We start from the raw sequence: 20,418 nt of genomic DNA on the forward strand, positions 1-20,418 counted from the left end.
CTACTTCGCGGGTGGTTCCGGTTCCCATTGACCGCGAAAACCGAGGGATCTCTGTATGCCATGGTTTTTTTTTCTTAAATCGAAACGCCAATTGGGAGCCGCTCTTTTTTTGAGCCGAGCCGAAAAAGACGGTTCTTCAAAAGACAACCGGAATCTCCATCACTAGTAGGTGATACGATCCTGACATTCCCCGCATGGGGGCGCTATGACAAAGGCATTTGATCGTTATTACAACTCCAATAGAGTAACTTGCATCTAACTGTACATTTAAGATCAAGTTCCCTGTGACGAGGAATGTTGTCCTCTAATTAAAGTCGCATCAATCCATCACGGAAACGGATGTTCTAGGACGAAGGCTGCAGTACCCTCGACACGTCAGAGCAGAGGGTGAAAGAGAAGGAAAACAACATTTCAAGATTCAATATTGTCTTTCCTTTGGGGTAGGGAAGGCAAAGAAGGCAACAAATTGTGTATGGAGAATTTAAACGAAAGTCGAATTCAAGTATGAAAATGTGTGTGAATATAATGTATTTCGGGTGGAATCGAGTGTGAATTAGTGGTGTGTCGTTCGCGAACGAATCAAATTTATTAGCCGACTCCCCAACGTTCACAAGTTGACTCCCTCCGACACATTTTTCCCCTCTTGATTTTTCCTTGGATTCCGTGTGATTTCCTGTGATTTTCAGAGATAATTTGTTTGACATTTATAGCTTTCACACAACAAATGAAATGTTTATTGTTGCATTTTAAGTTTATATGTAAAATTCTAACGTCAATATCAGCCAGAGAGAGAGCAGAACTGAGGGAAAGAGAATGGCAGATGGAAGGAGAAAGTAACAGGGGAGTGAGAGAGAGAGAGAGAAAGAGAGAGAGAGAGCATGTGAAACAAAGGAAATAAAAAGAGAAATAATGAGAGAGTGGGAAAGAAAAAGAACTAAATCCAAAGAGGAAAGAGAAAAGGACAGGGGAGAAGGGGAGAAAGGGAAAAAAGACAAGAGAAGGAGAGAAAATAGATAGAAAAGGGAAAAAAGGAAGAGAGCAAAAGAAGGTAAAAAGGCACAGAGAGACAGAGACAAAGAGAGAGGGATAAATTAGCAATAAAAAGAAAATGAGAGACAGACTGAGAATGAGAGAAAACAATACAACAAATGAAGGGGAGTGAGAGAGAGGGGGGAGAAAGAGATAGAAAAAATAAGGAAAGAGAAAGACAGAAAGGAAAGACAAAGATGAAAGGGGCAGAAAGCGATAGAAAAAGAGAAACACTGAAAGAGGGAGAGGGTATTTCAAGTGGACCCTTTTCCACATTGATGGGGAGCCGGCCTTTTTGTTCACTTCTAAGAGCTGGTTCATATGGCCGTTTCGTTCGCAAACAACCATCACTATCCACCACAACCATGCATATACATACATCAGTGCAAGTCTGGGCCGTGTGCCTCAGCACAGAGACGCACAGTTGACGTATTCTTCCGCGAACACTTCGACAAGTAGTTCCTCAATTTGACAAAAAACTACTAAACACAAACCCATTTATTCCAACAGCAGACACGAAGTATGTTATGGTCAATTGGTTGGTAATCTGCAACCTTTGCGTGTACTGCTTCTTCCTTATTTTTTTCGAACGAAAAAAAGACTTGCCAGGGAGAGGCACCGGGTGGCGGACGAGCACCTCTCAATTCCGAGGGAGCGACGCGGCTCGCCGGCTGCTTTCATTTGTGCTCCACGCCGTTTCTCTTCATTGTATTCAATTGGAGGAATTAAAGCGCCGATTGGGAAATTATACTTTCTTTTGGCACGCCATTGGAGATTAACAAAGCTGCGACATAAGAAAGACACCTCGCTAAGTTTTTGGCCTCGGAGAAGGAACTAATCACGCAAGGTACAACGATGTGTTGACTCTCAACTTGGGAGTAAACGTTACTAATGTAACGCGGAGAGCCTGATAGCATCAACGAGCTAAGTGGCTAACGCTAGCCTCACAAATGTGTTTGGATGCACCTGGCGGCAGCTTGCGTTAACACTTTCGAAAATAGAATAATTTTTTAAAAATCCACTTTTAACTCGGAAATAAACGAGTTTTGTGTTACTAGGGAAATTACTTTTTTACGACCTCCACTAGGGTCGCTTTGCTGCCGTTTCTGCTGGAAACAAAAGGGACTGATGCTAGTCTCCAATTAATCACAAAGAAAATATTTACATATTTTTAAAATGCTATATAGCTTCATGTATTTTTCATTTATTACGCTAATTGGTTCGAACATTTAGCATAATTGCAGGGTAGGGGGCAGTAGTTTACTATTTTCTTAAAGAAAAATGCGTCCAAACGGTTCAAACGTTGCCTTCGTGATTTAAATAAAAATGATGTTTTATTTTTTTTAAATACATTACGTATCAATGTATGTATTTGTGCTCGTGACAACTAAAGTAGTGAGGTGATGCTACACTTTTTAGTGATTAAAAACAAAGTTTTCCGCAGATTCGTTATTCTTTGTCAGCCGTAAACCTGGACAGAAATGTCGTAAATGTCGATTTTCAAGTGTTGCCCTTGTTGTGAGGACAGCTGTTGCAGTTAGGGGGTCGATACTTTTTTGGTGATATCGATATGTAAGTCAGCGGTAGAGCGCTCGTCTTGAGACCGAGAGGTTGCAGGTTCGATTCCTGGCTTCTATGAGGTAAATGTAGAGTCCAGAACCCCTAATGCCCCTGGTAGGAGTGTGTAAGTGTGAAGCACATTGTAAAGCGCTTTTGGGATATAAATCCGATACTTTTTGCCAGGAAATCTCATGATTGTTGAATAATTGTACTCCTCCTATCTTGAGTTAGTTTATAATTACCATAAAATATCTTAAAACTGTCTATTTTTAAAATGACTACACTGCAAGCATTAACAGCATAAATATAAAAAAAAATTCTATTACAGTCGATTTAGAACAAAATTTAAGTGAGTCAAACCAATAAAAAGCAGTAATTTTACAGCAATACATATATTACAAAGTTGACAAATAATAACTGAAATACCTTATAGTGAACAATATTTGAAAAAAATAAGTCAAAGCGTAAATAGTGAAAGCAATAAATGGTAAACGCTCTGCATTTATATAGCGCTTTTCAAGTCTATGAAGACCTCGCAAAGCGCTTTACAATGTGCTTCACACCTACCCATTCACACACACACTCACACACCAATAGGGAGTCAGCCATGCAAGGCTTATTGGGGGCATTAGGGATTCTGTGTCTTGCCCAAGGACATTTCAAAAATATAACACAGAGGAGCCGGGAATCGAACCTGCGACCTCTTGATCCCAAGATGAGCGCCCTACTTTAAAAATGTATGAAAAATAAAGTACTTCACTGACATCTGTCTAATAACAAAAGTTTAAACATTTAAACCAAAAAAGCAGCGATGCACCAAATGTAAAACTACTGTATCACAATGTCAACAAGACCGTAAGGTGCACCGAAAACCCCTACATTTGCTAGAGATTTGAAAGTGCACTTTATAATCCAGTGCACCTTTTAAGAGCCAGAAATACTGTAAATTACAATATGCTTCTACATATGGTAACTGCTTATGAATAATTTATTTTTGGAGTGAAAAATAATTCCTGCATATTTATGTTCTATAAAATGTTTTTATCTTCTGTACTAATCTCCTATGCCCGATAGTTTGATGCGCCATACATATGGAAATGAAAATCTTTCACAGGTTTTTTTCTTGTTTTTTTTAAGGTACGTTTTATAATCAGTTGCACCTTATAGTCCGGAAAATATGTTACTTTTCATTGACCGATATTTTTAAAGTAGAATCAGTAGTGCAAATAAAGTGTACCCATAATTGGATCAAATTCGAAGATTGAAATGTATGCAAAAACACACGACACACAAACATTCATGAAAGTTAAAATGGGAAGACGGTATCAATCCGATCCAAGTAGCTGCTAAGTATCAGTAATATAGACATTTGGATCGATCCGCTCACACTCGGTCGTAAGAGAGACAAAAGACCTCCTCAGTGAGCCCTCGCATTGTTTTGCGTTTAGTTGTTTGTAAAGCTTTCTTAAGGTGTAAACAAAATGAAGAGCGCGAGGCGAAGGGTGGCGACGGTTTATGTTCTTAAGTGCTTCCTTAATATACTCTTTCGAAATTTGAGTTGTTTGGATGCGAGTGTCCTCTTGTGACCTAGGAGGGGGGTGAAGAGGGGGATTCGGTGGCATAGAGATCCTAACACGCTGCTGCGCATTTTGCTCTTTTGTCTCGTCGCCAACTGTTGGTACTGATAAAAACAAAATGTAGTTTTTTCGGGTTTAACGATCAACAACTCGACAGGAACTATCGACTCCTTACAATAAGCGTGCAAGTACAGCACATCATAAGCCACTCACCCGCTAATGATTTTAGTGAGGTGGTGTTCGCGAACGATACGGCTCTACGAGCCGGCTCTGTGGCTCCTCGCTAATCAGGAGTCGGTGTTGTGTAAAAATATGCCCCTACCACTTTACCCATGCTTATTGTTTATTTTTCCTAGCCTTTTACTCTCCCTGCCTTTTTTCTTTAGTTATTTTCTTTTAGTTTTTCATTCTGTTTTTCCCCACTTTTGCTTTACTTTTACTTTTTTTAAAAAAATATCCCATGCATAATGTGATATAATAATTGGTGATATATGCAGGGATCAGAATGGAGATTTTCATTTTCAGCTGAAATAGCCAGGGTCCAGGAATAAAGCAGGGCGGAGCAAACTCCCCAACCCCCCCCCCCCCCCCCCACCCCCCAAGCTCCTGGGTTTTAGGCAATTTACTTGTCCAAAACCATGCTTATATTTATCATTTAAGTAACATTTTTAGAAGATTACAATAATTTGCCCACATAACTGATTTTTTTGTAAATACTGCAAGATAAGTTCAAATGCAGTTCAGTCCCTGCAGCTTGAGCATCAATGCGGCCAATTTTTCTAACGGCCGCCAGGGTGCGCCAGAGCAATAAAGGAAAGAGTCAGACAGTCGGATTTTGAATTTGTTTGCTACGCAAGAGAAAAAGTCGGAATGCCTTTGGGGTTCAAAAACAGCGGAAATCCGCGGATCCGCGGAAAATTCTGATCCCTGTATATGGATTTCTAATTTCAGTACTGCAGGTGACTAAATGGCCAACCCACGAGATAAATTTAGCCAATGATCAAAATTCTATTTTTAGACTATTAAGGAGTTTTGCATTCGTGCGTTGGATCATGTGTTGTTGTTTTTTTTGTTTGTTTTTTTTTTTTTCAATTTAACACATGTTTTAAGGTGTTATGAGTCTGACTGTGTCTCACAGAACCATGCCTTCGGTGATGGAGCGCTCCGGGGCAGGCGTCCTGTCCAGGAGCCGAGCCAAGACCGTTAGCAACGGCAACAGCCAACCACATTCTGAGGAGGAGAGCAGCGACGAAGAGCACGCTCACGGTACACACACAATGCTGCAGCTTTTTTTTTTCACAATATTAAAGTATAATTCCCAAATAGGTCTAGTATTAAAATATAGAAGATCGATACTGCCAAATTTATTCAGGCATCAAAGGCAAATATAAACATTTTGTTACGCGGTGTTAGGGTCTCCAGTGACCTGATTAAGGTAAACTAATGTAACAACTGATTTGTCTCAAGGGCCATCAAATTACAGTGGGAATATATAGTTCTGGATGCATTTGTTTATTATTATTAGGATGTTGCATTAATGACATTGAGCGTTATTTTTTTCTTTTTGGTGGTCAGGACCGAGTTTAACCCCAGGTTAAAATTGACCCACTAACACAACATGAGGGTTAAGTCTGCAATTGCTAAATTTGAGTTCACTGATTATCAATAAAGGTTTGCCAATTGTAGAGTGTAACTTTTTTTAATGAAGTAGATGAGGGGTCGGGAACAATTTTGAGTCAAAGAGCCATGAATGCAAAATATATATGTTTTCTTTCTCTCATTGAGAGCTACGACATATATTTTAAGACAAAAGGAAACGAAGCCGCCAAACCTGATCTCTAGTCGAAAGCTATTTTTTCAGTTTTATTTCATCGTGTGAAGTTTGATGATTTTATAAAATATGAATGCCAGACCCCGTGTTCCACATCAAAACACATCCCACTTAAAAAGTGTCTCCCTTCCGCCTTAGATCGCTGAGGTTCATTTTGACCAAGATTTTTTCTTTTCGTGAATACTAGTTGTAAAAGAAGGTGCAAGCAGCTTTCTTATGCAAAAATGTCACAAAGTACTGTTAATGATAAAGATATGGATTTGCCTTCAGCTACGTGACGCAGTTCCTAGGAAATCGAGTAAGCATTAGTCTTCCATTCCGTTTTCTAGATGCAAAAACTTTAAAATATTTGAAATCTACAAACATTTTGCTTGTAAGTCCTCAAGTGCATTGTTTATTATTCAGGTTTTTTTTTCCATGACTTAAAAAATATCCTGAAAGTTGTAAAAGGCGCACGTTACACTCTCACGTGTATTCTGATGCATCTCATTGGCTAAAATGAACTGAAAAAATATTAATGACATTTCTCCTTTCAGCCTTAAAGGTAGGAAAGTGCTACAGTGCTCCTGGTAGAAACACAAAAATGCACTCGAGGCCTAAATGTTTTAAAAACCTGAATTTTATCTCCGAGCCAGAGGTACTCATTAAGAGAGCCACAACTGGCTAATGAGGCATACGTTTCGAACCCTTGGAGAAGATGCTCCATGTATAAACACAATCCTATCTTTCCCACTCAGCTGATTATTCAACAGTTATTGTGTTGTCTGCCACACCCACATTCTCCTTTTGTCTACCACACCCACATTCTCCTCAAATGTTTTACTTTTACTCCTTTATCCACAGACAGCATGATCCGAGTGGGAGGAGACTACCAGGCTCATATCCCAGAGTTCAAGCCAGGTAAAAATCAAAGGAATCAAATGCATCAATCATACTGGCGAAACCTGTTTACTGCAATCAAACTCGAACCCAATACATTTTTGGGGGCCCTCACAGATTACCAGAAGCCTAGCGTGGCAAAGGAATTCTGTCTCGGGCTAATGTTAATTTTCAGTTGTGGCCCTACAAATACTTGAACATTTTTACTTGTTACTTATGGTTATTGTTGATGATTATTATGTTTTGTGTATCGTTACCCAATGCAACTTTCATTGGAGACTGGTCCCTTCTCGAGATTTATTTTCTTCATGCTGAGATTTTGGTGTTTTTCCTTGCCCGAATGCAGGTTTCACATAAGAGGATGTTGTATTGTGGCAATCGGAGACATTTTTTGAATAAGGGCTGTGACTTGACTACAGTGGTACCTTTTCATACGAACTTAATTCCTTCCAGGGAAATGTTCGTAGCTTGAATTACTCGTGTAACAAGTGAATTTCCCCAATTTGAAATGATTTAAAATTAATTGGCCCGTTCCCAACCTCCCAAAAGCATCAAAGTTTAGTTTTATGGACTAAATAGCCATAAAACACATCTTCTTGATCACTAAAAATACTGAAAATGGCAATTAAACATGAAAAATACAGTAATAAGATATTAACTAAATACAGAGTTTATTTTATGCTCTTATCACGGTAAATGACAACAACAACGGTTGCTAACAAGCATTAGAAGGGCGTTAGGGTTGCCGTAAGCACGAGAGACTGTTGATGTTACTGTACGTAAGCATTTGTTGTGCACTTATTATAGTCACTGTAACTCTAAATAAACTTACACACAAACATTATTAACAGTATACTGTTTTTAATTTTTTATTTTTTGTAATGAAGTGAAGTACTGTAAAAGCTGTCATGCGACTTTGTGACCTGCACTCGCTGCTTCCTAATGCCAAACCACAGCCACAGAGCCAGTCTTCTTAAATTTCCCAAACCCGACATATTGAAATCCATTCTGGTGGTACCTGACACCGCCTCAAGTTGTAAATCCCTGTAGATACACAGCGACTTCTGAGCTCTATGCCGATCCATTTAAACCAATTTGAACAGGAAGCATGTTTCAAAGCCAGTCTTGGAATCTGCTTTTGATTCCAGACAGCACGACCCGTTACAATGAGAAGGACCAGAGGAGCATGTTGGTGTGGTGTCCCAACAGCCAGCTGTCTGATGCAATGTGTACGTAGTCACATTATGTCTTAGCTGATAACTCTTCTTTAGTTGGCTCAACATTTGTTGCTCATCATGTTGTCGTTTGCAGTAGATGAATACATTCTGATGGCCAAAGAGAAACATGGCTATAACATGGAACAGGTAGAGTAGACTGGACAGCCATGGCACAATTGCACAAGCACCCTTAAGCGTATTGTCCAAACACCCCTGGCCAGGCCCTGGGCATGCTGTTGTGGCACAAACATGACGTAGAGCGCTCGCTAGCAGACTTGGCTAACTTCACGCCGTTCCCTGACGAGTGGACGGTGGAGGACAAAGTGCTGTTCGAGCAAGCCTTCAGCTTCCATGGGAAAAGTTTCCACCGCATTCAGCAAATGGTGAGAGAAGATATCGCAGACACTGTTAAATCTACTTTTTATACAGATGAAGAAACCATTGGTGTTTGTGTCTTTAGCTCCCAGACAAGTTAATCTCTAGTTTAGTGAAGTATTACTACAGCTGGAAGAAGACAAGAACTAGAACCTCTGTCATGGACCGGCAAGCACGGAGGCTTGTCAGTAAGAGGGAGAAAGACGATAGGTGAGTTCAAATGCTGTTTTTTGATAAACGCCAACAAAAAGAGGCGGGAAGGATGAAAGTTTTGGGGTCTTTTTTCTCAAATGTAGCAACGATGAACTCGAGGAAGCAGAACCTGGCAGCGACAGCGAGTTTGAGCTTGACGCCAAGAAGGAGGTGAGCACAAATATGACGCCATATTGTCAAGTCAAAACGGACTCACAAAACAAATCCAGTGAGACCATTTCAGTGTTTCCCTCAAAACTTTGTGAGACCCTGGTGGCTGGACAGTCTGGGGCAGGGGTGTCCAAATGTTTTCAAAAGCGGGCCAGGTTTGGTAAGCTAAATATGTGTGAGGGCCATTTATACAGCCTGGTATTCTTTAAACACTCTTTATTAATTTCAGGTTTGTAGTGCTTGGTGACCTCTTAGCTCGCTTTTGTAGCATTATCAAAATCTTGTCAAAAAGCACGACTGTGCCTTTCAAACAACTTCCAGTTGTTTCACCTTTTGCATCATTTGTTTTTTGTAGTCCGCATGTTTCTACTGGCAGTGCCTCGTGATATAATATTCTTTGAAAACAGCTAGAGTCTCTTGGCAAATTAGGCAGACGCAGTTGTTTTGCGTTTTGGTAAAAAAAGAATACTTCGATTTCCACTTGTCCTGGGGGCGGCGACACTCCCAGTTAACTTTCCCTTTTTCTTTTTTTACAGTCGTCATTTCGGAAATGCGGTGGGCTAAAATTCTCTCAGAAAGCCATGGGCAAGGTGGCCAATGAGCTACTGTCATTTAGTGAAAGGGTGAATAATACATTTTTGTGCAAATTTATTTTCTGCTGTGTTCAAGATTACTGGCGGGCCACATATTAATTTTATGACAGAGGCTGCGGGCCGTAACTGGCCCCTGGGTAGAACTTAGACATGTCTCTTCGAGGGGCTTCCGGGGGGATTCTCCCCAGAAGAAAACATCGTAGATTTTAAATTCGAATGCATCAATTTGGTGAATTTTAAGAGCAAAATCCATGTCCTGGATCTATGATGAACATGTGCCCCTGTCAAATATTGAATCAAAAATATTGTATTTTTGAAAGGAAATGATACAACATACAAGTCAACACACAGAATAAATGGTAAACGAAACATGGAATTCAATGCAAAATAATCTGCTCTTCATTTAATTAGACTTAAAATAATTAGTGTTATGCCAATGCTGTACTATATTAAAGTATATTATCGGCAAACAGACTAAATATCCAATATGAGTTTTAAATTTAATTAACCGTAATACTCATATCAGTGGCTTGGTAATCATTAAATATTAGTACTGCTGCTTTTGTGATTGCTGCTATGAAATGATGTTGTTTCTTAGATAGATTGCAGGAGGTTATTGTAATGCACAACCTATGAGTAACAGTCCACCAAAACGTTTTCCTGCTCTGAGCAACCTTTTCTAATTGTCTGCAACGTCAGCGCAGGGTTTCTGTGCAGAATGCTTGGCGCTAAACCAGAGCAGCGCTCGTCAATGTCACATTTGAGCCAGCCGTATAATCGCAGGGCGGGGCGGGACAAACACTAAAACAACCAAATGTCATCTTTTGTTTCGTCTGCCTGTATCAGTGAGAATGCGTGCTTTAGCAAAGATGGGAAAACTGACCAATATTCTTTCTGACGGACAGAAATCCGTTGCACAAATACACATCATGGCGTTTGCCATCTTTTATATAATGAGAATTTTAAAAGTTATATTGATAAACTTTGTATTTATATACATTTAAACATATGTTATTATATTTTTCTATAATACAAGTCTATGAGACCCTGGCGTCACCAATTAATCCATGCCGGCCCGCCAGAATCTTCATATGTATGGGAAACACTGCATTTGTGGGCTCAGGCGGCGAAACAGAACTCAAGCAGTGCCACCTCGGATAAGGTGATCCCCACTCGATCCGGACCCATCAAGAAGGAGAACGTGGGGGCTCAGTACCGCCACCACCCGCTCAGAGCTCGGCGCCGGCCACCGAAGGGCATGCATCTTGAACAGGCCGACATCACATCTTTGTCAGCCTCTTCCGACTCGGGCGTCCTGACGATAAGGCATTTGGACATGCAGCTGGTTTCGCTCAAGCGACAGGTGATGGGCGTCGTGGATCGCCATCTGTGTCTCTTCCAATTAAACATGCGCTTGACTTCCTCTTTCAGGTTCAAAGTATTAAACAGAGCAACAGTAGTTTGAAACTGAGTCTGACTGAAGGCGTCAACACTTTCAGACCCTCTGAGGTGAATTTCCCACTCTGCTGAGAGAATGTTAGCGTTTCTTGTTTACTCACACTCTCCTATGGTGCAGCCCACCCCCAAGATGAATGCTCGTTGGACTACGGAGGAGCAGCTTCTGGCTGTGCAAGGTAATTATTTAGTTATTTATATTTTGCCAAATTTCATTACTCGTCTTTCACCATTAAATAGTCCCAAAACAATAAATGTAATTTGCAGTTGTTGTTTTTTTAATCATATTTATGTCACTAATTACAGTATTTTCTCCGCACTATAAGGTGTACTGATTTATAAGGCGCACTCCCCTGAAATAGTCTTTTCTCATACACGTTTCATACATGAGGCACACTGGACTATAAAGCAGAGGAAATTGATCTACCGTGTTCTTTTGTGTGTAACTGTTGGTCTCTTCATACACTTAATACACCGGTATGTATTAATGCAATGACGGATCAGTCGATTAGTGTCTCTGACCAGAACCGCAAAACATTGTATGAGCCCGAGTAGTGGTGGTGAAAGTGCCGACACTTTTCCACAAAAACACATTTGGGCTTATCTTATCACATTATTTTTAGTCGCAGTGCCAGAAAATGTCCAAAGTTTGGCCCAGGGGCCAATTATGGCCCATGAGAACATTTTTACTGGCCCGCGGCCTCTGTAATGAAAATAATATGTGGGCAGCCAGTAACGTTGACCGCTGTATAAAATGAGATTGTCCCCTAAAAAAAATAATCACCCTTTCACCAGATGCCCTTTGGCCACCTTGCCCTTGTAAGATTTTTGACCCCTCCCTACTTCCGACATGGCGACTGTCAAAGGAAAGTTGACTGTGAGGGCTGCCGCCTCCAAAATGAGTGGAAATTGTAGGCGTTTTTTTACCAAAATCCGAAACAACTGCGTCTGCCTCATTTGACAAGAAACTGGCGGTTTTCAAACAATATAATATCAAAAAGCAATGCCAGGTGAAACACGCTGACTACGACAAGCTAACTCGAAAGGAACACCGGAAAGGGTTAAGCAACTGGAAGCTGTTTTTAACGGCACAGCAGCGCTTTTTTTTCCACAAGAGCAAGTCGAATATAAATGCTAAAAAGATAATCTGGCCCATTTTCTGAAAAGTTGGGACACCTCTAGCATAATACATTCCAAACAGGTAAACAGTCCCCCAACTTGACCTGTGCGCCTATAATGTTGCGGTATTAGTATGTATATGTACGTGAAAGAGCTTGTATAGTATTTTGCTGAAAGGCTTTCTGTTTTCTCCCTTTTCTAACATTTTTTGGTGAAGAAGTAGAGAGACTGTTTATCCTATCTGGATGCACTGTGCAAATCAGTGTTTTTGGCACTGTGAGTAAAAGTAGTGTGGTAACGAGATAGGCGCGAATGCCTTTTTGAAAGTTATCTGTGCTACTGATGGTCTGGTAGCAAAGTGTCAGTGCCTGACTCCAGTTGCATACAATGGATTGTGATTTGGATCAGCGCTGTTTATCAATTTGTTCAATTATTGCACATTCATTGCTCAAATATGGTAGTATAACGTAAAACCTTGTATGGCAATGCATACTTATAATTGCTATATGCATTTCCAATCTGATAAGTAGCACTCTGAAATTTCTGTCCTAATTGGGGGTTTCAGGTTTGCCATTTCAGAAAATCCAGTACTTAAATATTCATACACAACCACCCCCCCCTTTTTTTTTTTTTACAAATCATCACAAAGATGTTGTCCGTCGATTAGAAATTGGCTGCACAGGTTTAGAAAAAGAAAAAGCACTTATTGATAAGGCATTGACTCAAATTCAAACGAATCCCTTTTAGCCGTCCGGCGTTATGGCAAAGACTTTGCAGCCATTGCAGAAGTCATTGGAAACAAAACATCCGCTCAGGTGAGCGCCCACAGTTCGTCTTGTTCTCTTTTCTCGGTTCCGCACATGAATTCAACGTCGCTATGCCCTAACCCCACAGGTGAGTTCCTTCTTTGTGAGCTACCGCCGTAGGTTCAACCTGGATGAGGTGGTGAGGGAATGGGCTGCAGAACAGGTGGCCACTCAGGACTTGAAGAGGAGCAGCGAGGAGGGAGGTGCCGCAACAGAAGGGGGGGCAGAGGAGGAAGAGGTAATCGCCAAAGTTCCGTATTAGGGCTGCAACATTTAGTCGACAAAAATCGAGAATAAGAAAAAGTCAGTAATGAATCTTATTGTTTCCCAACAGAGATGAATCGCTACAGATTAAAATTTCTGCTGAAAGTCACTTATGCGCAACAGTCTCGAGCAGTAACATAACCATGCAAAAATGGTGGCATCAGCATCAAGTACGCGTATCAAGACTTCTTAAGTTTGAGAGTTTTTTTAGCCTGGATAGAGCTAATTAATTGCAAAGTTTGCACAGCAGACCTCGCGTATCATGGCAATACTGTACCTTTTTGAAGAGTCAAGGTTTAAAGAGAAAGCTCAATGGATATTTTCACAAAACAACCCTCGCTTGCCTCTGTAGCATTCAAGCCAATACAGTTTTGATGACATGCATACATATTATGCGTACATATAATTCGCTTTAATAAGAGCTTGAGCATTATGCCAGACTGTGCATAATGCATAGTCCGAAGAACAAACATAAGTTTTTCATACGTTTAAAACGATAAACGTTAATTGTTGAAATCGTTTGATATCAAACTGTTGAGAATTGTTACGAGCTTTTGTTACAGACTTAGCAGTTGACAAATTTATGAATTTTACCAAATACACATAATATTATGTTCACTGTTATACTTCTGCTAATAAGCCTGTTCTCGCTTTACAGGAATAATAAATGATTTTATTTGCCTGTCCATAAAAATGGACTGAGGTTTATTTATGTATTTATCTCTACTGAGCATTGCGCCGAAATCTGATTATTCGACTAATTGTTTCAAAAGTCAGTGACGAGCCGAGTCGTTAATTGCAGCCCTACTCGAGCATCATTTTCCTCAGTTTTACACCTCCCAAAATCAGAGTTCAGTTATGTCTCCTACTGCTTTTCAAGGTGAAGATGGAGGATTCCCCTCCGGATGCAACTGGAAGCCCATCACCTCACTCTTCCGCTCAGCCGCCCTCTTCATCCCTGTCTCAGCCTCCCCCGCTCCTGCGGCCGGCGCCACCCTCGGCACCTCCGAGCCTATTACGCCAGCCCCCGCCGCTGCAGACCCGTCCGCTGCAAAACCGGGCCCCTCACAACCACCCGCCGCCGCCCCTCATCCGCCCTGCCGTGACTTCCTCCGGCAGTTCCAACCTAAGGGCGTCTCCACCGAGTTCTTCGCCCTCCGCCACCATGCAGATGCCGCCCTCACTGGTGGGCATCAAGGTGGAGCAGGCCAACTAGCACTAAGCCAAGAAACGCACTCGTGTCGCCAAAAGGGTTGACGTGTTCGGAATACTTCCAAAACGTTTGCAGGAATTCTTCGTGGGAAACATTCCAAATCAGAAACTTTCGAAAAGGGAGTAATTTGGATTTTGTGAAAATGGCAAGTATGCTTTGTTTATTTACATTTTCTTTTCAAGAAAATATCACATTTAGTGTAGTGAATAAATATTTGGCTTCTTCTTGATTTATGTGTTTTTTGCAGTTATCACTCACAAATGTTTCAGATCGTAGAACTGATTTTAGTATCACACAGACAACCCAAGCAAATACAAAATGCAATTTTTAAGTGTTAGGGTTAGGGTTAGGGTTGTGTGCCGTTTATTAGGGCACACAAAAAAAGATTCAAGTCATTGCCCTCCGAACCTTATAGTGAGTCTTTCACTGTTTTGCAAAGAGTGGGCTAAAATTTCTGTGGCCCAATTCTCTATTAGGTTCAGATGGCCAGATAAGTTAAGATTTTTTTGTGCCTCAATAAATGGTCAACAATTCAAAACTAAATTTTGTATTTCTTTGGGTTGTCTCTGTGTGAAATAAGAATTGGTTGGATGTTCTGAAACTTTTGTGAGTTATAGATATGCAAAAAAACACAGAAATCGGTAAGTGAGCGAAAACCATTTCACGGCACTGTGGATGGCAACTAGACCAAATTTGTTAAGTTCCTCATTATGAGCACAAATTCATGATTCATTCTCTCCAAACTCCTTTGGAAAGTTTCCTGCTTTGGAAATGTGCAACCCCTTGAGCCACACAAACTATTCTCGCATTGTCTTGCGAGCAACGTGGTCCAAAATATTAGCTCTTAAATGTTTGTATTATAGCTGCACTCTCACACCTACCTCCAGACCATGGTTAGTCAACACTTATTTAATAACCCCAAACTAGGTCCAAACACTACCTAACCCTCTTCCGGAAGAACAGCCTATGTTACAAATGTAACCCTCAAAGAGGAAAATGCAGGTACAACGATGTCCAGATTTGTATAGCTGAGGTAAAACTTTTCAGGACGGGATGAAGGGAAAAGGCGCAATGAGGTTTCTTTCCCTCTTCTCACAGCCACAAACTGGAGTCATTTTCTTTTAATAGTAAACTTTGAGCTCTTTGTTAGATAATAGTTTTTGTTGTTATTATTATTGAATAAGCACTAAGCCTTTTGTGTGTGAAACTTGAGTTGAAAGTTGTCTTACCGCCGACAAATTGGAGTAGTTACATTTAGCTCTCGCTTTAAAAGCACAAATTCGAAGCATAAAAAGGACTCATGAACTTCCATCATAGTTACAGTGAATATGATGTGCTTTTATTGGCATAAATATATATAAACCTGGCTGGGTGAGGACTTACCTGCCAGAGCTAGGTATTCTAAATCCACACTACGCTATTCATGATTGGCTGGAATTTTTTTTATTCGGTATTTTCATTTAAAAACAAAACCTTGTGTACTGTATGTGACAGATTTTACTTCGGTTGCCATGTGTTTTCTAGAATAAAGTATTACACAGTTTAGTTTCAGTAGTTCTTTGCAGGGGTCGTACGGGGTGCTAAATATCCTTGGAAATACTTGAATTTTAATGTTGTCAAGGATTGTAAAGTGCTCGACTTTTGGGTGTAGTGCTTGTAAATGCTTGTAATTGTTGCTGTGTTACTCAAAAAGTAGCTTGAAAATGACACCCACACTGCTTTCTAGTGGCTTCACTTTGCATCTGCTTTTCATTCTCCCTCGTGATTAACGGCAGCTGATAATGGTTTGTACAGTTGTGCCCAATGAAGCATCGTGCCCAAGAGGACAGGTGCATGCTGTACCTCAACAGGGCACTATGAAATGTGTGTTAGTGCAAGGATTACGTATCAATTATGGGGTATGCAAAAAAATGAAAGTAACATTTCCCAGTGGTAAATTGTAATGGGAAGAACTTCCTGCAACTGTAAATTTAAGCTACATGTTACCGTCATTTTTATGTAACACCTGTATGGGGCAAGATCATTCCATAAAACGATTATATTCACGATTAATTCTATCTAAAAATCGTATGTCTCGATAAATACACACGCAGCATTAAAAAAATGACTTGTCAAATACGCTATTCACACTGGCTTTCTTAACGTTTTTTTTTTTTTTTTTGAAAAAATATATTTTTTTATTCTGGCCAATGACAAAGTAGGGCAAGTATAAGGCATTACTTGATAGTACTAAATTTCACTTGGACACACCAAGAAGTAAATACTTCTTTCAAATATATTTATAACCATAGGGTGCATTAATTACAATCAAATGAATAAAAGTATCATGAAAAAATAATATCATGATTAGAATAATCAAATACAAAGTACAGGCAAACTCATACAATTATGACTGTATATTCAGTGAAATATTTCAATATTCCAACACTACTTACATGGCATATTTTTTTTTTTTTTTTTTTACTGTAATAATTGGAAAATAGCTGATAGTCCTTAAAAGGAGGTTGAATTTGGCCATGAAAAACGTACGAACTCTTGTTTTTTCTCTGAAAATACAATCATGAAATTTGAAATGCATACGAGAAATTGCACAAAAGCAATTTCCTTTGATCACACTTCCCACGTCAGCGCGTTGCGTTTCCCATTATGCTTTCATAATATTTATGATAACAATCCTGCGATTGTTAGTTGATTTGATAACATTTATCATCCATAGTTGCAAATAAAACTACACATGACAAACGGTAAATCAAAGTGAATGAAAATAAAATCTTGACAATAAACTGAAAACTAGTGGTCTGGTTTTTACCAAAAACTGTATTTAATTCCTAAAATGAAATGGGTTTTCACGTGATGGCAGCTTTGAACTATCGTGGTAAAGGATTAGATAAATTACCTAATCCTTAGTTATAAGCACTATGAAAGAACAAATATAGAGCCGTAGCCCCGCAAACGCACATAACACGCACTGCGTAGGTCCTACGCCAGGGGGCACTAAAATAAATCAGGGTCGTAGAAATAAAAATGTGTTAAAAGTGTTAATAATATGCGCTAATATGGTTAAACATACAAAAGCAGCACAAACCAAATTTCCAGAGAAAAGGGGTGAATTTGCTTTGTGGCCCGACCTATCCTCAGTCTAATGGTGTTCCCCTCCCCTCCAAGTGGTATGTTCGATTGTGCCTCATTCGCAATTTGGTGAACACTTGAGCGAACATGGCCTCGAAACGGCAACAAGATTCCGAAGCAAAGAAAAGAAAAAAACAAGAAGACACAAGATGAAGTTCACGCTTTGCTTGCCGGTAGTCAATTTTAAAATGCAGAAAAAAGATTATTATTGTACTGTATTTCCCCACCCATTTGGCGTAATGTTTTGAATCGCGACCTCTCGGTTCGAATTATTGTTTGTCGGTTTATATGGCGGACTGGCCTATTGGATGCGACTGCTCCGGCGCACTGGCCTATTAAATGCAAGTCTCTATGGAGGTAGATTTGTGTCTTTATTATTCACGCCGCCCTGCGATTGGCTAGCGACCAGTTCAGGGTGTCCCCTGCCCACTGCCCGAAGACGGCTGAGATGGGCTCGCACCCCGGCGACCCTACTGAGGATAAGCGGTGCAGATAATGGATGGATTGATGGATTATTAAATCCAAACAAAAGTTGTTCCAATCCAAATGTACATTTTCAATCAAAGAAAAAAAAGTTGGTGCAAGTAAATGTAAAAATAAAAAAAAGCCATTTGAAGTGCCAGACGATATAAAGGCATTAGTTATCTATTGCTATCACACCACGACAGACCGGTACAGGGTCCGCATGACGGCAGACGCTGCAATGACCCGTCTGTTGATCTCTCGGTCCATCCTACCCTCATTCTTGAACAAGACCCCTTCTCCACTTAGGGCAGGGGTGTCAAACTCATTTTAACTCGGGGGCCACACGATAGAACAAACATTATGTCGGGGGCCGGACTAGTAGATTAAAGAAAACAGAAAAAGAAAGATAAAGAAATAAGAGAAAGAGGGAGGGAAAAGGAGAGAGGGCGGGACAAAGAAAGAAAGAGAGGGAGAGAGCATGAGAAACAAAAGATAAGCCGTGAGAGAGGGGGAAAGGAAAGGGAGAAGAAGAAAGAAATCCAAAGAGAAATAGAAAGAAGGAGAGAAAAGAAAGCGCAAAGGTTAGGAAGAGAGAAACAGAAAAGAGAGAAAAGGAAAAAGGAAGTTAGAGCAAAAGAGGTTAAAAGACACAGAGAGACAAAGGAAGAGAAAAAGAGAGTGAAAGAGACAGTGACAGAGTGGGAGAAAATGGGTGGAAAAGAAAGAGAGAAATAAATACAAGTACAGTGTCTTTGTGGGAGGCACCTGGCTTGACATATTTCAACATGCAGCTTGTTTTTCTCTTGCGCTTCTCTGAGCGTTGTCTCGTGGGCCGGATCCAATCCCCTAGCGGGCCTGATCTGGCCAGCGGGCCGCCTGTTTGACACCTGTGACTTATGGCAAGAGCTCATCCCCAACCCGGAAGGAGCATGCCACCCTTTTCCGGCCGAGTACCATGATCTTGGACTTTGAGGTGCTGATCCTCATCCCGGCCGCTTTACACTCTGCTGCTAATTGCTCCAGTGAGAGCTTAAGATCTCGGACTGAGGATGCCAACAGCACCACGTCATCTCCAAAAAGCAGAGATGCAATGCTGAGGCTTCCAAACCGGACTCTTCCCGCCAACCTCCCCCCCCCACACACTTTTTAAGTAGTATAGATGTATAGATATATTGACAGATACTTTATTCATCCCTGTAGGGAAATTCACACTTCCAGCAGTATCCTTTTGTTGTTTATTAACAAATTAACAGGATGGCCTCGGGATGCTGTGTTGTAGCAACAGCAATATCTATATTGATATGGGACACAAGCTCGGACCTATTTATTATTTGATAAGATTTTATCAAATCATTGAATGTCACAGGCGTTGGGTGGTTAGCGCATAGCCCCACAGTGCAGAGGTTCAGGGTTCAAGTCCAGCTACCACAACCTCCCAGTGTGGAGTTTGCATGTTCTCCCCGTGCTTGCGTTGGTTTGTTCTGGGCACTCAGGTTTCCTCCCACATACCAAAAACATGCATTTCAGGTTAATTGGCCGATCCGAATTCCCCCTAGGTGTGAATGAGCGAATAACTTGGCTGTCTCTGTGTGCCCTGCGACTGGTTGGCAACCAGTTCAGGGTGTCCCCTGCCCATTGCCTGAAGATAGTTGGGATAGGCCCCAGCACCTCCACGACCCTTCTGAGGATAAGCGGTGCAGATAATGGATGGATCAATAAACATCACACAGTGAAATAAAATGTGCTGAAAAATAAGCTTTTACAAACAAAAACACCCATTCCACCTATCTCATGCTTTTTCAGCATAGCTGAAACAAGAAAAGGATTATTCTTTGGGGTGGTCCAAGCTTTAAGTGCAATTTTCTTTTGTAATAGAATGCAATGAAAAATAATTTGTTGTAACAATAATTCGATAAAAATTCGCAATAATATTTAGCAGCAACAAAATGTCCAAGAAAGTAAAATAATATGCTTGTTGCCCTGGGTACCCCGATTTTAGCTAAACTGCATTGGCTCCCTGTTAGCTTAAGATGTGATTTTAAGGTTTTGTTGGTAGTATACAAAATCATGCATGGATTTAGGTTCAAAGCTTTGGGGGTGCTGAGCACCCAGAGCACTGATAGGAAAACTACAGCTCGCAGGCCACACGCAGCCCCATCATGCATTTTCATCCGGCCCATCAAACAGAAATTGTTAACATATATTTTATCTATATAGTAAATATATTACCACTAATAAAAACATATTTTTGTTGCAAACTTTGTCCTCATCGTCCCTTTGTATGACTGCGACAACTATATTAATAAGGGCAAAAAGAATAAAAGAAAGATGAGAAATAGGGGGAAGTCAGAAAAAAGTAATGCAAGGACCTTAGCTTGGCCTTTTGGCCTTTGATGTTAGGTCCTTAGCTTGGCCTTAGATACCCGGTCCTTAGCTTGGCCTTTTGATTTTTGCATTCCGGAGATGGAATAAGAGCTTGCTCTGTCCACTCCACGCATCGGCCCGGTATTGCAGTACCTCCGGGAACGGTGCATTCGCAATGA

General features: G+C 40.6%; 1 protein-coding gene and 1 pseudogene across 2 annotated transcripts; both read left to right on the top strand.

Moving 5' to 3' along the window:
• The first annotated feature begins 1,650 nt into the window (after positions 1 to 1,650).
• Positions 1,651 to 15,826, top strand: rcor2 (REST corepressor 2). Of its 2 annotated transcripts, XM_088347928.1 has the most exons (15): positions 1,651 to 1,876; positions 5,305 to 5,432; positions 6,841 to 6,897; positions 8,025 to 8,105; positions 8,188 to 8,240; positions 8,315 to 8,476; positions 8,554 to 8,678; positions 8,765 to 8,831; positions 9,368 to 9,454; positions 10,548 to 10,787; positions 10,856 to 10,933; positions 11,001 to 11,058; positions 12,746 to 12,813; positions 12,893 to 13,042; positions 13,949 to 15,826. In XM_088347928.1, exons 2-15 carry the CDS (start codon positions 5,309 to 5,311, stop codon positions 14,282 to 14,284), a joined length of 1,686 nt encoding a protein of 561 aa, XP_088204054.1. In that variant the 5' UTR covers positions 1,651 to 1,876; positions 5,305 to 5,308; the 3' UTR covers positions 14,285 to 15,826. The 2 variants fall into 2 exon arrangements, with proteins under 2 accessions (XP_088204054.1, XP_088204055.1); XM_088347929.1 differs by lacking the exon at positions 9,368 to 9,454 and having other exon boundaries at positions 1,654 to 1,876.
• Positions 15,827 to 20,245: 4,419 nt separating this feature from the next.
• On the top strand, positions 20,246 to 20,414 carry LOC148356455 (U2 spliceosomal RNA; annotated as a pseudogene).
• Positions 20,415 to 20,418: the final 4 nt, after the last annotated feature.

This window comes from Urocampus carinirostris, chromosome 11 (assembly GCF_059441175.1).
Source record: "Urocampus carinirostris isolate Australia breed hairy pipefish chromosome 11, RoL_Ucar_1.0, whole genome shotgun sequence".
NCBI classification, from domain to species: domain Eukaryota; kingdom Metazoa; phylum Chordata; class Actinopteri; order Syngnathiformes; family Syngnathidae; genus Urocampus; species Urocampus carinirostris.